The sequence below is a fragment of the Myotis lucifugus genome, unplaced genomic scaffold (assembly GCF_000147115.1).
Source record: "Myotis lucifugus unplaced genomic scaffold, Myoluc2.0 scaffold_7, whole genome shotgun sequence".
NCBI lineage: Eukaryota > Metazoa > Chordata > Mammalia > Chiroptera > Vespertilionidae > Myotis > Myotis lucifugus.
This window is the reverse complement of record NW_005871055.1, coordinates 16,263,994-16,282,444: the sequence shown is the minus strand read 5'-3', so window position 1 is coordinate 16,282,444 and position 18,451 is coordinate 16,263,994. Positions and strand designations below refer to the sequence as shown.

Genomic DNA, 18,451 nt, shown 5'->3' with positions numbered 1-18,451 from the left:
TTGGGGGACTGGAAGGATTTCCTATTTGTGAATTCCCTTTGCTAGTATTCTATGGTGAGACTTGTTTGTTATTCCTTCAAGTCTTTATATAGTACAAATATTACCCTTTTCTATATCATAACAAGTGTTGTGCTGGAAAACTATTGTCGATGTTTTTAACTTATTTCATGAGATTTGCTTTTGTCTAAATAGTATTCTCCCTCACTAAAATAAGAAGGCAGAGACTTAACCTGTCCTGTTCATTTCAACATCCTCAGTGGCTTATACTGTAAAGGCTCTATATTTTTTCAACAAATGGATTTTTGAAAATCTAATCCATCAATAATTCCTTTATGACTTAGCATTAATGTTTCTCCCCCCACAAAAAAAGGGAAGTTACTAAAATGTTCTGGTTGCTAATATTTTTATTAATTCATTTTATATATTTAAATCTTAGATAAATAATTTATCTTTGATCATCTGGAATATATGTAAAATCAAGACAAGCAGTCTACATTAATTTTTCTTTTCAAAACAGTGTGCCAGTTACTTATTGGGTGATCTAACTTTTCCTGATGAATTTCCCTGTTAAGTATTATACTGCTCTACCCACTATTATAGGGATGCAAATTTCTTGTATACCTTATGTCCAGGTCTTCTCATTTTTTACTCCTACAACGATTGTTAGTGATATGTAAGGAAAGCTTGGATTTTTACATACTTACTTTGGCTATCTCGTTTTTAGTAGTTTTCCAGTTGATTCTCTTGGATTTCCAAAAAAAATATGGTAACTTTGCTTTCTCCTTTCCAACACTTCAACTTATTTTCTTTTCTTATTTAATTATATTGGCTAGTGCATCCAAAACAATGTTAAATCATGGCAGTGATAGTGTATTTTCTCATTTGCTTCCTGACTTTACCTGGAATGCTTCTAGTGTTTTACTCTATGATGGTGCTGCCTGCTTATTTTGTTATGAAGCATTTAAACCTATTGGGTTTAATTTTACATAGACTGATTTTTTTAATCTGAGCCTTTTCATCATCTATCAAAGTGATCTATTATGTGCCTTTTCCTTTTTACTCACTTATATAATGAATTGTAACATGAATATTAATTAGGCTTACTAATATCAACACTCTTGTATTCCTAAAATAAACCACATTTGTCCATAGTATATTCTTGTTTTACTGTAGTAAACTCTCTTTTTGCTAGTATTTACTTACAATTTTAGGATCAAAATTTGTAAGATTTGTCTTAGTTTTCTTTTGGGGGGTATTTTGCATTCCTGCTAGTTATCTTGGCTTTAAAAGAAGTAATTTGAATGTTTTCTCCGCCCTCCCCACCCTGCCATGCTCTGAATAATTAAAAGTGAATTAGAATTCCTGGTTGCTTGTAAATTTGAAAAAAATTTAACACAACTTTTATTGTGCTTTTATTATAGAGTAATTTTACTAACTTCTTTTTATAATGATGTCCTATTATGTTTTTCTTCCCTCTTCTTGAGCCAATTTTAATTTATATCATCCTTTTAAAAAATTCAAGTTTCCAAATATCTAAAACATAGATATAGCCGTATTTAAAACTTAGATACTGGGAGTAAAATGATGAGAAAAGACATATCAGAGATATGCAAACAAGAAGAAAACAAAAGTTGCATTTAGGGGCATAAGCAAAACTGAATGCAAAGGGGAAAAGAATACAACTTAGTAAACCTCACAATAATCTACACTAATAAAAGAGAAACATGGTAATTAGCGTACGACCACTACCCTTCCCATTGGTTAATCAGCATATCCTTATGCAAATTAACTGTCAGCCAAGATGGCGGCCGGCAGCCATGCACTGAAGCGAGCAGGGAGGCTTGCTTACTTCAGTGACTGCGGACTCCCAATGTTCCCCGCCTAACTTGCCGGCCTCTCAGCTGCAACTCTAAGCAACTATGTACTATGTTGCAAATAAGAAGCTAAACAAAACCCCAGAAACCGGCTTTCATTCAGCCAGGTTCACCCAGCCAAACCACAACATTGTATCGATGTTTTCAGCAGCGAGGCCTCAGAGCTAAAGCTGGCCCAGAATAAAAAAAAAAAGAAAAGAAAACAAGGAGCAGTTGGGAGCTTCAGTTACTCGCTAGCCGGAAAACAGCCCCCAGCCCCTCACCCAGACTGGCCAGGCACCCCAGTGGGGACCCCCACCCTGATCCAGGACACCCTTCAGGGCAAACCAGCCAGGCCCCACCCATGTACCAGGCCTCTATTCTATATAGTAAAAGGGTAATATGCCTCCCAGCACCGGGATCAGCGGAGCTGCGAGGCCTCCCGGCACCGGGATCAGTGTGACAGGGGGCAGCGCCCAAACCCCCTGATCTCCCTGCGGCTCTGTGAGTGACAGGGGGCGGGGCCACAACCTCCCTATCCGCCCTGCTCTGTTCGTGACAGGGGAAGGCGCCCCAACCCCCTGATCAGCCCTGCTCTGTGCCTGATAGGGGGGAGCTCCCCCAATCCCCTGATCGGCCCTGCGGCTCTGTGTTTGACAGGGTGCGGCGCCCCAATCCCCCCACCCCCACGGGCCCTGCTCTGTGTGTGACGGGGTAGAGCCATAACCTCTCCATCGGCCCTGCCCTGAGTGTGACAGGGGGGAGCTCCCCAACCCCCTGATCGGCCCTGCTCTGTGGGTGATAGAGGGTGGCGCCCCAACCCCCCTCCACGGGCCTTGCTCTGTGTGTGACAGGGGGCAGTGCCCCAACCCCCTGATCGGCCCTGCTCTGTGCGTGACAGGGGGTGGCACCACAACCTCCCCATCGACCCTGCCTTGAGTGTGACAGGGGGCGGTGCACCAACCCCCCAATCGGCCCTGCCTTGAGTGTGACAGGGGGCGGTGCCCCAACCCCCCAATCGGCCCTACCCTGAGCGTGACTGAGGGTGGCATCGCAACCTCCCGATCCGCCCTGCTCTGTGCATGACGGGCAGCGCCCCAACTCCCCAATCGGCCCTGCTCTGAGCCTGACCAGGGGCTGCACCTAGGGATTGGGCGTGCCCTCTGCCACCCGGGAGCAGGCCTAAGCCAGCAGGTCGTTATCTCCCAAGGGGTCCCAGACTGCGAGAGGGCACAGGCCAGGCTGGGGGATTCCCCCCCCCCCCAAGTGCACAAATTTTTGTGCACCGGGCCTCTAGTAAATAAATAAAAAAGGCAAAACGTTTTCTGAATCCTTGTATCCTAAAGGATATCCTTCATTTGTTCTTAAATACAAGTTGGCTAGTTAGGAAATTCTTTAGTTACATTTTTTTTTTTGTACATCAAAACTCAACAGCTGTTGAATCATTAACTTTGAAAATCTTATGTGCTTGAAAAGAAATGTCAGCCTCATTACTTTTTCATTATGTATGACCTTTTTTTTTCTTCCCTTGATGTTTGTGAAATCACTTCTGTAATCCCTAAAAGTTTCGTCAATTCTATCCAGATATTTTCCTAGAATATGAGCTTTTCTTCATCTCCAGATTCTTTTTTTTTCATTCATTTTAAACAAGTTTATTTTCTCTGTGTGAATATTTTGTACTTCCCATTATTCTGCTTTCTTCTCCATGGAAACCAATAGCTTTTCACTATCTCTTTAACTGCCTTTATTTCTTTGCCCACTATCTCCACATTCTATGCAATTTCCTCAAGGTCAAATCTATAGCTTCCTGGTTATATTTTCTATGTTGTTTACTCTACCCCTTGCTGCTTGTAATAAATTATATTCTGTAAGAAAATGTTTCTGCTCTTTATCCTTAGTTCTACCACCTCCCTTTTTATATATTATCTTATTTTTGAACTCTTCCCCCTCTGACACCCAGAAGTCATTTGCAGTTTAACTTTCTTGGCAATTTAGAACTGACTAAAATTTTATTTTTTTCCTAGAAAAACTAATTCTTCCAAAAAGTTCTTATCAGCTATTTTTGAATGTTAAAATATTTGTATAAGTTTCATGTTCAATTTATTTGTATTCTGTTAATTCATGCTTAAATAACAGAAATTCTCTCCAGCTCTGCCATTTAAATAAAAATGCAGATAGTGTCTCCCTGATGATTGAACATTGGACATTTCTCTTAAAAAATTAACATCAAAGTTCCCAACTGTGGCTAAGTAGCATGAAGGAGGGAATTGGGACTAAAGGTAACAACTCCCTATCTCTGTGTAATTTCTCTCCAAGACTACTGAAACTCTTCCAGTGATAAGAACCAGCTAGCTCCACTTGGACTATGGCTGTTATCAGGTGACTCCTAGTTTTGGCACATAATGCCTACTGTGGGGTGAGTTAGAATGAAACCCATAATTCATCTCATTTTTGCTTAGTGAGTCAGCACATATTTTTTTTCTGTTCCTGCAAAGTTGGTAATAAGTTTACTTCATGACTCTAATCTAAGCTTTACTCTTCCTTTTACGGAAAGAAGACAGGTCAGCCCAAAGAAAAATAGTATGACCACAAAGGCTCTCCTATTGTTCCACTACTAGCTGAAGCTAGGTTCTACTTATTTCTTTCAGACTGTCCATACACCTCAATCTCCTCTCTAAACTAGCAAAGGACAGAACACTTACTATACATTTCTTTATACACCTGATTCTAGGCTTACCTAGCACAATATCTCTTTGTTGTAACTTCTACTTAGATATATTTTTCAGTTGGTTCTTTTAAATTATTTTAGTAAACTCAAGGGAAACTGATTTAATATTTCCTCAAAATCAACCCACCCAATTTAATAATTTAAAATATGCATACATATTTTATCTCCTGGAAGACATATACTATGAGTTACTTCATTAAGAACAGTGTATGGAAAAAACAGGTATACAGTATCAGTGAATTCATGAGAGACATCTGAAATATACTCCACAAATAAACCAGATAACTAGAGGTATACCAATTCCACATTATAGCAGCATGTTTTAAAATACCCATACATGTTCTAAAATGTTCACCTTTCGACCTTGATTTTGTAGTTCTCCTACAATTTTTTAATGTAAAAGGTATTAGGAAAGAGAGTCTATATTGAACATAAAGACCACCAGTAGCCTGGCTGGTGTGGCTCAGTGGTTGAGCGTCAACCTATGAACCAGGAGGTCACGGCTCGATTCCAGTCAGGGCATGCCAGGGTTGTGGGCTCGATCCCCAGTGTGGGGTGTGCAGGAGGCAGCCGATCATGATTCTCTCTCATCATTGATGTTTCCATCTCTCTCCTTCTCCCTTCCTCTCTGAAATCAATAAAAATATATTTAAACAATAACAACAAAACCCTCACCAGTAAATAAATCAAACTAAAATGTATTCAAAGTTCTGATTAAGAAAGGAAATGTGCCATAACAGACATGTTACCATAGGCATTACAGATAAACAGGAGGACATTCAAATCTTCTCTCTGCTACTTGCTAGCTAAATAACCTAGGCTAGAACCTTTAGATTCCTCATTTGAAATTCCTCTACTTTAATGAAGTGTTACAAGGTCTAAATGAGGTAGTACAGTAAGTGGACATTCCATAAATGGTATAGAGTTATATATAGTTTATATAGTGTGTGTGTGTATGTGTGTGTGTGTGTACACGTGAGCGCATGTCTGCCTCACCACTTTGATCTCTGATCTGGATAGAAGAGTGACAGCACCATTCCAAGTGGATAGAAGAGTGACAGCACCATTCCAAGTGGAAATTCATGTTCCAAGCTCCGTTAACAATTACAAAGTCAGCTCTAAACCATAAAATTTCTTACTCTTGCCAAGGAGAATACTGTTACAACATTCTGGTATGATTCAATGATCATTTACTTAATGCCTTTGTCTTATTTACCAATAGTTTCTAAAATTAAGTTCACATAAACAGAAAGAAATAAAAAAAAAAATTTACCTGAGATAGTCCACAGTCTCTTGCTGAAGAAAAGGGCCTATACAATTATTCAACATGAAGTATGCTACCCCAACCACAATAATTAGACAGTGACTAAGCCAGAAGTAATGAGGTAGAGGTAAAACCAACCATCAATGACTATGACGATATTAGGACCAACTATCAGATATGATATACTCTTGAGGAACAGTGAGGAAAGATGCATATGAAGTAGGCAGGTATCCATATAAAGTAAGCAGAGGTCCATAAAGAATACAGACTTATTCTTTTGAGCTATTATAGAACCACTATTAGAGATCCATAGAGTAACAGTGCAATTTACAATTCTTAGAAATACGGACGGACACACACACACACTGCTGTTAAGATGATTATTCCATGCTTCCCTGCTTCCCTATGTCAAATACAGCACTGCTTCTGAAAAATTTCGATCCAATACTTTAAATCATAAAGGAAAGTGGAGACTGCAATGGAAAATCCTACTGAAATTACTTTGGAATTTCCCACCGGACCTCAAATTCAAATAATATGTTTATTCTATGCCACACTATAACAAGGGACTACTTTACTATAAAATTGTTGTCAATAAAATCTTTAAGCAAAATTAATGTTTCAGAAAGAAATTACAGGTTCAGCCACATTTTCATGAATCTTCTAAAATACCAATATGGCCCTAGCCGGTTTGGCTCAGTGGATAGAGTGTCAGCCTGCAGACTGAAGGGCTCTGGGTTCAATTCTAATCAAGGGCACGTACCTCGGTTGCAGGCTCCGGACCATGGTCGGGGGCATGAGGGAGACATCCAATCAATGTGTCTCTCTCACATCAGTGTTTTTCTCAGTCTCTCCCCCTCCCTTCCACTCTCTCTAAAAATCAATGGAAAAAATATCCTCGGGTGAGGATTAAAAATAAAGAAATAAATAAAAAATAAAATACCAATGGGTTCCCCCAGAAAATGAGAATCTAAACCAAACAGCATAAACTTAAAAAAAAATCTAGAAATTAATTCCTTAAAGCAGAAAATATTTCAAATATTACATAATCCAAGGAACAGTAAATTATTTTTCTATATTCCAGAATATTTAGCAGAATAAACTCAACTCACGATCTAATATGTGGGAAATCCTCTTCAATTTTGCTGCCTGTGTTTTTGAAAATTTGGAGTGCAGCTTCTGCTACTTTTTCATCATCCATTTTCAGACAAGCCAGGAGAGATTCAAATGTTTCAGCAGAATGAAACGAGATGGGATGTGTAAATGAGAGTACCTAAACAACGAGTCATAAAAATGATCTGTAAACACTTTCATCTCCACAATATAAATCCAAAATATTACATATTAAAAATACAGATCAAATACAAGACTAATTCCACTAACAAGTAAATGAGGGCACTATAAACAAAATTTGAAACATGCTCAAATATATAACAGAAATGTTCCTAAGAAAATTGTATGATCTAAAAAACTCATTTCTTTCCAAATTAAATTATATGCTAATATAATTCTACTTAATTCTACTTAAAATAATGAGTTTCAGTTAATGTTTATTTAATTTAATTTGATTTTTTAAGGGGAATAAAGGTAGAAGGGGACAAAAAAAATTTAACAAAATATCTCTATTTCTCTAAATAAAAGTTATTAAGAGACTAGCTAGGAACATTTTTGAGAAATAAAGTAACCCAGGGAAGTAAAACACCGGGTAATAAAAGGTTACAATAATCAGTCAACATGGTAGTAACATTAGAAGAAATAGAAAAAGGAAAGCAATAAATAGACCCTAGCATATGTAAGAATTTAGATTATACAGAATGTAATACATTATAGAAAAGGCAACAAAACATAAATGAGAAAGGATGGGATTTTTTAATAAATAGTCCTGGTAATACTGGGAGAAAATCAAATTAGACCATCCTCCAAAATATACAGCTTCAAAATAAATTTCAGATAGGTTACATTTCAGATTTAAAAACAAAAACAAAAACAAATAAAATTCTCTTAAAATCATGGGATTTTTTAAAGCTTAATTGAAATCAAATGTGGACTATAAGAACAAACAAGTAGTAGAAAAATATATTATACCTAATGCCAAATTTTAAGATTCAGAAACAAACAAAATAAACAACATTATTTGGAGACATATACATAGATAGGGATAGTAAAACTATATAAAAAAGAGAATAATAAACCCAAAATTGAGGACAATTATACCTAGGAAATGTGAGTGAGGGGAAAAAACACTCACAGAATTCCAATAGTATTGTTGATACTCTGTTTACTTTTCACTGGTATTCATTTTACTAATATACTTTATAACTTACTTTATACTGAAATAGAATATATTAAATAGAATATATGTATATTCTATAGACATCAAAAATGTCCTATAAAACAGCACAAGAAATAAAAAAGCTCATTTAAATGAGCTAAAAGGAAAAAAAAAGCCAAAAATCAAAAGATTATGAAATGTCAGTAGAAAATGAACAGAGGATAAAAATAATGAATTCACAATAGGGAAAAACACTAATGATTAACATATAAAAGGCGTACCTCACTAGTAATAACTATGCAAATTTAAGTTATTTTTTCTTATCAGATTAGGAAATTTCTTAAAAATTTATACTATTCCATGTCTGTGAAGACAGGAGATATGCACCTTTATACACTGCTAATGTGTATGAAGAAATTGGGCATGATTTCTCTGTAAAGAAATTTGACTACCTATCTACCTACCTACCTATCAAACTATGAATTTTGAAAATGGGCATTCTCTTTGAACTAGTAATGCCCTTCTAGCATTAAAAACAATCAAACAAAAAACCACATAAGAGATGTTAGATGTATTTATCTTAGTAGTGATAATAGGAATAAAATGAAAAATATCTAAATATCTAGCAATAGGGAAATAGTTGGAAGCACTATTACACTCGAAAAGTGGACCAATCACCATTTCAAAAAATGTTTACTGTTTTTACTATGAAGCAGACGCTGCACTAAAAAATTTAGATACATGATTTAATTTAGTCCTCTGTAAGATAAGTACTATTATTATCATCACGCATTACAGATGAGGAAGCGGAGGCAAATTTTAACTTCCCCAAAGTGTCAATCTACTAAATGAGAGCCAAAAATCAGATGTTTTTTGACACTCTTTAAAAACAGTCTTGCCCTAGCAGGTTTGGCTCAGTGGACAGAGTGTCAGCCTGTGGACTGATTCATTCCTATCAAGGGCATATGCGGGGTTACTGGCTGGATCCCCAGTAGGAGGCTGGCAGGAGGCAGCCAATCAATGACTCTCTTTCATCATTGATGTTTCTCTCTCCCTCTTCCTTCTTCTCTGAAATCAATAAAAATATATTTAAAAACAAAACAACAAAAAAACACAGTCTTAAAAAAACACTAAAAAATTGCTTCCAATTTAATAAAAGAAAACCAAAATATAAAATTGTATATTCAGTCGATCTCAACTATATAAAAATGTGCATTTTCAAAGATTAAAAGGAATAAAAGAACCTTTGATAGGCTTATGAATGTTTTTGTTCTTTATAATTTTATATTTTCTAAGTTGTCAAAAACCAGTATTTCTGTAATGAGTATATTTTTGTAATGAGTAGTACATTCACTAACAAAATAAAAGATAAAATAGAGATTTAGGAAAAATTTGTCTCCTTCTGGGATAAAGATAAGTAGCTGCTTTGCTCACTAATGAAACTTTTAAATTATAGTCCACCATTTTAATTCTAGGCTACCATATACAATTGAAAACGAAAATATGTAGCTTATATATTAGAATACACAATTTCTAAATTACCTAAAGTGATTGATAAAATTTTACTTTAGGTTCTATAAACGTAAGAAGCAAATCTCAAGAATAAAAAATATGGTATGTTTAACAGTTAAGTAATTTAAACACCTAAGCAATTTACCTTAAGCAGTTCAAGACCTGCCCTGATGGCTTGATCAGTTGGAACACCCTCATCTTCATCATCTGCTGTCCCATCTATTGATTTGTTCACTTGCTTAATAAGAGCACTAAAGTATGACCAAAATAAATAAGCAAGTAAATAGTTATTATTAACTGTACTTTATTAGCAATGTCTAAAGAAAATAATCCTAAATATTTCTACATAGCCTACATCCCAACCATATACAAATTTGGTTTCCCAGACATTACTGCAAAACAAAAACTATAATATTTTGAGATGCTTGTTTTCAAACAGTATTTGCTTTTGTCCATTCTAGTGAGATAACCATATTATTTGATTTGCTATATATTAAGGCTATCTATATTCTTATTCTTATATTTTCCATGGAAGGCCTATGCCCAAACACATGAATGATAACTCTCTTCTAATTATCTAAAATTCACTATTGCTCCAGTAAATAGAACAATATATACTGAGATAATGTCCAAATGACAACATTAAACACTTCCAAACCATTTACCAAATATTATTGTGTGTCAAATACTGCTGTAAGAGACAGACATACACAAACCTGCTATTGAATGGTGTAAAAATACGTAGGTAACAGATATACAATAAAGCCTCACATTAGAATAGATCAAAAAGGAAAGTTTTAAAATTTTCTTCTAAAAACAAGCTTAAGTTATTTTTAAAATAATCATTTCATAAATGCATATCAATTATGTAAAATAATTAGTCACCCTGATAGGTATTAACACAAATAAACATCAGAGATATAATATGTATCAAAATACAAAAAAGTTCAATTATTCAATGTTCGCTAATATGTTTACTAGATCATGGTTTCTACAAAAATATTAGGTACTGAAAATTTAAGGACAAGCTAGAAGTGAAATTTATCTGTGTCTCTTACAGCATCCTTTTAAGTTTATCATCCCCTTAAAACTTGGTATCTTTGAGGATGTTTTCTCTCCTTTTCTAACCATTTTCTCTGATCAGTCAATTGTCAGATCTCCAACTATTCCTAATAAAAATCTTCAGCCTGAATCCTCTTCCCATATTTTCAGTAGCCCCAAGGATTTTTACCTAGATGTACCACAGGAATGAAAAATATCACAGATCCAAAATTAAATTTGTTATTTTCTTCCATGACTACGAGCATGCTCTCAGTCTAGTGAAGGAAGGCCAAAAATAAAAAAATACATAAAATGATAATCAAGAAACAATAAGGACTAGAAAAAAAGGCCAAGACCAGAAGTGAAGTTGTTTCACCAAAAGGCATTTCTGAAGAGGTACAATTGAGCTAACCCAAAGAACAAGAGCCAGACATATAAAAAAAATCTGTGAGTAAAATCATAGGTCTGGAAAACAAAAGAGAATCAACTAAAAAATTGAAAAAAATACTAAAAGTCAGTGAGATGACACCAACAAAACATTCACTAATCAACAGTGTTTTCTATATTAGTCAGAGTCACCTAAAAAGATATAGAAAAAAATCTATTCACAAATGGCAAGTCAAATATATAAAATGAGTAGGAATAAAATGTTTTAAATGCATAGGATCTGTATATAAACTCTAAAATTATATAAAGATAGCATACAGATTCAAATACAGAAACTTAATTAGTTTCTGAAGGCTGTTCCAGAAGTGATTTGTTCTAAAATTGAATAATTCCCCCAGATTAGAAATAATGTAAATTGAATTATTCCTTTCCAGACACCCCCCCCCCACACACACACAGATTCTTTAGTTTTAACCTTTCTTATTGACAGTACATGTCTAATGTACTGTTTAATCTATAAGGAAACACTTATTTTCTTAAATTTATCAAACCATCCCCTATTAGTCTTAAAGAAATCACTTTCATACTCGTTCCAGGGTGTTTTTCAGGTCAGCATACAGCATCTTTGCTTGTTCATATGTCACTGCCTCTGAAATGCTGTCACTGGCTAACTGCTTTTTGTTTATCCAAAACAACAACAGTTTTTCTACCTCTTCAATAGTCTGTGATCATTGCTTCTTTCACTCCTTTAGCAACATTAGCGCTCTTGATGGCCACTTTATGTTTTAAAATTGTGCTAATAGTTGATTTCCCCAGCAACAAAAATATTCTCTCCTTTGTTGTCTGAGAGATGCTTTTTGTCATGCTGAGGTATCAGCTTGAAAGGGTTGTCAGGTTGAAAGCTGAAGTTTAGTTAGACAACAAAGACATTTTTTCAGTGAACTTGGTGAAGAACAGAATTGTCGGAGAAGGGAGACATTCCAGAAAGAAGTTTGACTGTAAATGAAAGCAAGTATTACAAGTGACATTTTTCACTAAATCCATAAATATCTCAGGGGAACATAACCTGACGTGGGATAAGATTCAATAAACCCATTTTATGGCTCATCTGAAAAAATTATTATTTGGTAATAGCCAATAAATTTTAAGGTGGAGGAATGAAAGAACTGTGTCAATGAGATAAAAATGCATCATAAAAGCCTCAAAACACAAAGACACCAAAGTGAAATGTATAAGAGTCCAAATCATATAGCAATTTATGCTATAATAAGGAAACATTTAAAATCAAATGGGGAAAAATACATTTTTTTTAATAAATGGAGTTGATATAAGTAGTTACATGCTTAAAAGAATGACTCTCTACTTCCACCCTATATTAAAATAAATTATAGAGAAATTAAAGATTGTCAAAAATGTAACCACTTAATATAATACCAAAGGCAGAAAGAAATATAAAGACAAATGATATATTTAATTATATAATTTAATGTTTATTAATGTCAAACAAATTTTAACGTCAACTGAATTAATAGCCTTATTTTAAAAAGCATTCTTATAATTAATAAGAAAAAAAGACAATTCTTCAAAGCTCCTCATAGAAAAATAAAAAGTGCAAATGTGAAGCAAAGATGTACAACTTTATTAGTAATATATTTTATTATAAAAGAGCACCTATATACTTATAAAATGGCAGACTGAAAGGTTAATAGCCACCATTTGGAAGAATTAGGTGAACTGGACACTCACTGAGTACTGGTGGGGACTAAAGTTGGAAGTTTTTTGGAAGCCTATTTATAATGGGGTGGTTAACCAAGAGGGCTCTGGCGCCAGACTTCCTGGATTTAAATGCCATTCACCACTTCCAAGCAATGGGAAAGTTATTCAACATCTGTTTAACTCACTGTTCCTTATCTGTAAAATGAGAATAATAATATTTCTTGTCTTATAAGTTAAGAAGTAAATGAGGTAAAACATTTAGAATGATCCCAGGCACATATAAGCACTCACTGTTACTACCTGTTATTCTTATTTATGTTTTAACTATGGCCTACTGATTGCTAAAGCTAAAGACCTATTTTTGGCTCTCTCACTATTTGTGGTATACATTATTTCTGAAAACTTTCTCCATCTTAATTTTCAACATATTGCAATGCCCCAGCGATTTTCAACAGGTGTGCCATAATACTTTTTTAAACATGCAATACCTAACTAATTAGCCAGGGGCACGTTTTTTCCCTTAGACCAGTGGTTCTCAACCTTCCTAATGCCGCGACCCTTTAATACAGTTCCTCATGTTGTGGTGACCCCCAACCATAAACTTATTTTCGTTGCTACTTCATAACTGTAATTTTGCTACTGTTATGAATTGTAATGTAAATATCTGATATGCAGGATGTGTTTTCATTGTTACAAACTGAACATAATTAAAGCATAGTGGTTAATCACAAAAACAATATGTAATTATATATGTGTTTTCCGATGGTCTTAGGCGACCCCTGTGAAAAGGTCGTTCGACCCCCAAAGGGTCCGCGACCCACAGGTTGAGAACAGCTGCCTTAGACTGTCAAATAAAAAAAATGGCAATAGCCAACAAAATAGCCCTCCCATGTGAATGAATCAAAATTATAGCTATTTTTTTTTTTTTTTTAGTGTTAGATCAGCAAAACTATATTTTTTTGGTGTGCTACAGAATTTTAGTAATTAGTTTGTGTGCCATGGGATGAAAGGGTTGAAAGTTGTTGCAATAACCTAATTTTCTTACATTTCTCTAATTTTTCTACTGTTTTAAAACCACAAGATTCAGTCCATGATCTTTGGATCCTTTTCTTTATACAAAATCCTTTGCTCAGAGAAGTAATCCAGTCAGTTTCACATTAAACTCAATTTACCTTGTTTTTTTTTTGCAAAAATTGTTTGCCATGTCCAAATAGGAAGCACAACCTTCCTTACACCTCCTTGAAAACCAGCTCCCTTTTCATTTTTTTTTTTTTAAAGACATTACTATTCTCTTCATCATTTGGACCTGAATCCTAGTACCTCTGACTCTTCCTCATCTTTATTGATGACCCATTTTTTAGGTTGTTCTTTTCAAATCTTTCTCAAATATGATTCTTCCTTTCCATCCCACTAACACCATCTACAGACAAGTGCAACAATGCTTTAGCAGTCTATCTCTTCTCCCATCCTCCTATCTATCAACAATCCATGGTTCTCAACAGAACAAAGAGAAAAGTAAGAGCTTTAAAGGTAGATTTTAAGTGCTTTCCACAGTCTTATGCCAGTCATTTTAAGGATCATCTCAAAGCACTTTAATACTTCTCTAAACTGTAGTTTACATAGATGGTAATCATTTTCTAAATAGCCTTGTTTTACCTAATCCAGTTAGCTTGGCTTATATTAATCTCAATGCTTAGGATATTCCATTTCCCATCTCTGTAGAAAAAAAATCTTAACCATTCTTCCTCTTTGGTCAAATACTACCCCCTTAGAGAAATCCACTTTTAATCATCTGACATTATTTGCACTCATTTTATGGATCTAAAATATAATCTCCTAATTAAAATTCTTTATTAGATTATTAGACAGAAGGCTGATGAAAAGCAGATAGTATGTTTTACCAATACCTAACTGGAATTGCTTTGAATACAGAAGGCACAAAATTATTTAACTAATGCAATTCAGTCTCATTCAGATTGTTTTTCACACTAATGAAGAAGGTTCTAGTGTTTTGTTTTCTTTTTCAAACCACAGAACCCCTTCTTCAAATGAAAATTGATACAATAGGAGTTCAAAGTAACTAATGGATATCTAAAGTAGGACCTCCCTATTTTGTGGGGGGCAGGAGGGAGCATGGGCCAAGTTGCACCCTGTCCCCTCCACCCCCAAAAATAAGTCCCCAAAGGGGCTTCACTGGGTATAGGTTGTACCATTAGTATTATTTCTTTTAGATTCTAATATAGTTCTGAAAGATATTACTGATGACTAATAAAGCAGTATGCTATACATACATTATAATTAGCTTATTTTTTAACTAGTTGAAACATTTTAGGAAAAGTTTTTAAAAAAAGCTATCATCATATTTTACAAAAGGAAATTAAAGACATAAAAATAAAAAGTATTTTCCAAGATCAACAGTGATATCAAAGCTGAAACTTTACAAGAGGGTTGGTTTAAAATTAATATCTCCAGTTCTCAAATATCTGTGAAAATGTATGTTTCTTTATAATATATGCTCATCTAGTTTTCTTTTCCTGAGGGTATACTTGTTTGTATTACCTAATCTATGCAAGCTAACAAAATATAGGAATTCCTAATACACTGATAACAGATAAAAACTAGGCTTGGATTAATAATTCATCACACAAATTAAAGCAATTTATTTGTATTACCTAATCTACGCAAGCTAATAAAAAATAGGAATTTCTGGTACACAAGTAACAGATAAAAACTAGGCTTGGATTGGTAATTTCTCACACAAATTAAAGCAATATTTAAAATTAAAATAAAAACTAAATATGCACAAATGATCATGTATACACACATATATGGATATATATACACACAGGTATATACAGATGACTATAAAGCCATTATGTATATACATACCTCTATACAGATGAGTGTCTTGGTACAGCAGGTACTCATCAGCGACTTACTAAAGCATGAATGAATGTACAGAAATAAAAATTTAATATTTTTATATACAAATACCTGATAGATTCAGTATCTATGTGCACAGGTGCTATCCTCTCCAAAAGAAACTTGATCATTTCCAGAAAAGGATTTGTAGGCTGTTTGGGGTTGCCCAACTTCTTAGTTATTTCACGCTGTAATGTAGATTTGTTAAAAATATTACAAACGTATCTTTAAATGATTACATTTAAATGTTAAGAACCTACCATAATTAAAACCATGTATTACTGGTACTAAAAAAATTAAATCAAAAGAAACTGAACAAGTCCAATAAAAGACTAAATTAAGAATTTAGCATATAAGAAAGGTAGCATATCAAGTAGGAAAAAGATAGATTATTCCGTATATTATATCAAAATAACTGAACAGACATTTAGAATAAAAACAGAGTTAGACCCTTATCTCATACCTTATAGCAAAAATATTCTAATAGGATGAAAACAAATACAAAAAAATAAAACCAAGTGTCAGTAGACATACAAACTTTAGCAAACACAATTATCAGGGGAGCTTGTGGAGCTACAGATTCCTAAGCCTTGTTGTGGAGATTCCCATTTAGTCAATCTGGGATAGAGCCAAGAATTATCTTTTTTAATAGCCTCTTGAAAAAAAACATGGGCAACAGGTTTAAAAAAACTGTCATAAAATATTTTCATTGACTTGTAACAGAATGAGATTTCACAAGCAGGGCTCAAAAGGAAGAATCCTTGAGAAGACTGCTGATAGACTCAGCTAAATAAAAAAATTATGGCTATACTATATACATTAAAATAATACAAAATAACACAGAATATAAACTGTAATTGAAAAATAAAATTTAAATTAAAAAATAAAGCTAAAGTATGTAAGGGACGACATAAAATGAAAGGACAAACTACAACTGACAGAAAATTATTTGTGGCTCAATTAACACAAAATGCCCTGAATAACAAATCAATAAAATAAAGACAAATATTCTAGCTAAATAGGCAAAGATTAAAAACACAAAAGAAAAATGTATAAAAGAATTATAAATGGCTAATACACAGGAGAAAAAAGTCAGATGACTAGCAGCCAAGAATTACAAATCCTATCAAAATAACTATGTTTTTAAGTTTTGCTTATTTCTAACAACAAAACTGACCAATACAGAATTTATCCTAAGGAAATAATGAAGACTATGTAAAACTATTTAGCCATAAAGATCTGAATTAAATTGTTCTTTAATCAAAAACTGGGAGAAAAGTCTACATATGTAACACAGAGGACTGTTCAATAAATTACAGTAAATATATTCAATGGTATGTTCTATTGCTATTAAATATCTTACTGTAAAAGACTAAGTAATGAAAATAAGTAAAATGAACAAAGCATTTATTTCAGAAGGATATACACCATACTATAAACAGCAACTGTCTCTATAAAAAAAATTATCATTTATTTATATTGTTGTATTTGTGACATTTTCTGAATTTTACATGAAAAATATAAATTTTATAAAAGGGGACCAAAAAAAAAAAGTTTGGGGGTTTCTTCAAACATTAGCTCTTTTAAATTTTTCTTCTTACCACACAACCTTCAGCCTGTTTGCAGGAACATGTTGGACTAACAAGTACTTCTAACTGTTTTCTTATTTTCTCATCATCTTCCAACACCTGTGTGAATTTCTTCATGAAATCCTGAGCCTTACCAGGATCTGGCAAATTTCCTAAAATTCAATTAAAATAGAATTTAGAAATTTCTCAAAATGAAATTAGCTTCAGATAGATTCACATCTGAGCAAGTAACACCAAAGCACAGATTCATTTTTAATAGTCAGCTTATGTAATAAATTGAATTGATTCTGATTAATAATCCTAACTTGCATCTATACTGGGAAAGACTGAACTGGCTATCCTATGTAATAAGAGCCTAATATGCAAACTGTCCCCTCAACCGGGAGTTTGATCGCTTGCTATGATGTGTGTTGACCACCAGGGGCGGTGCAAAACATGGTGGGTGTCGGGAACGCAGCACTGGCAGCAGAGGCCCTGCCAGCCCTGATGGGCCCCGACGAGAGCAGGACCAAGCCGGACCGTGATGGAATGGTGGAGCAGGGGAACAGGTGGCACCAGGTCAAGGCGGGTGTGAGTGAGGACCCAATCACCCCACCCATCTCCCCACAGACGGCAACCAGCGTCCATTACAGAGAAAGGGCAAATAGCAAAATTGAAATATTTCTTCTAATTATTTTCCTTTCAATGTGCATGAGTCCGTGCACTGGGCCACTAGTTTCTAAATAATTCCTTGTAATATTTAAGGGCATTAAATGCCAACCTGAACAGTAATTCCATTATCCCCTTGAGCTTCCTGCATACATTGTTCTTTTTAATTCACAGCAAGAGATCAGTAAGTTTTACTTTTAAGAAATGATTTCCGCCGAAACCGGTTTGGCTCAGTGGATAGAGCGTCGGCCTGCGGACTGAAAGGTCCAGGTTCGATTCTGGTCAAGGGCATGTCCTGGGTTGCCCGGCACATCCCCAGTAGGAGATGTGCAAGAGGCAGCTGATCGATGTTTCTCTCTCATCGATGTTTCTAACTTTCTATCTCTCTCCCTTTCCTCTCTGTAAAAAATCAATAAAATATATTAAAAAAATAAAAAATCAATGGAAAAAATATTCTCATGTGAGGATTAGCAACAACAGAAAAATGACAACTATCAACACAACAATAGCCGTCCAGTG

General features: G+C 34.5%; 1 protein-coding gene across 9 annotated transcripts in view; it reads right to left on the bottom strand.

The window, feature by feature from the left end:
- Positions 1–18,451, bottom strand: part of PDS5B (PDS5 cohesin associated factor B) — a 238,784-nt gene that overhangs the window by 80,983 nt on the left and 139,350 nt on the right. For all 9 annotated transcript variants that reach the window (XR_002827660.1, XM_014449724.2, XM_023748999.1 and 6 more), the window contains 4 exons: positions 17,297–17,436; positions 15,768–15,883; positions 9,775–9,880; positions 6,958–7,118 (listed from right to left, as the gene is read on the bottom strand). Coding sequence is in view for 8 of the 9 variants with exons in the window: in XM_014449724.2 (XP_014305210.1) it covers positions 6,958–7,118; positions 9,775–9,880; positions 15,768–15,883; positions 17,297–17,436 (523 nt within the window). In the remaining variant the exon portion in view is untranslated. The remainder of the gene's footprint in view (positions 1–6,957; positions 7,119–9,774; positions 9,881–15,767; positions 15,884–17,296; positions 17,437–18,451) is intronic.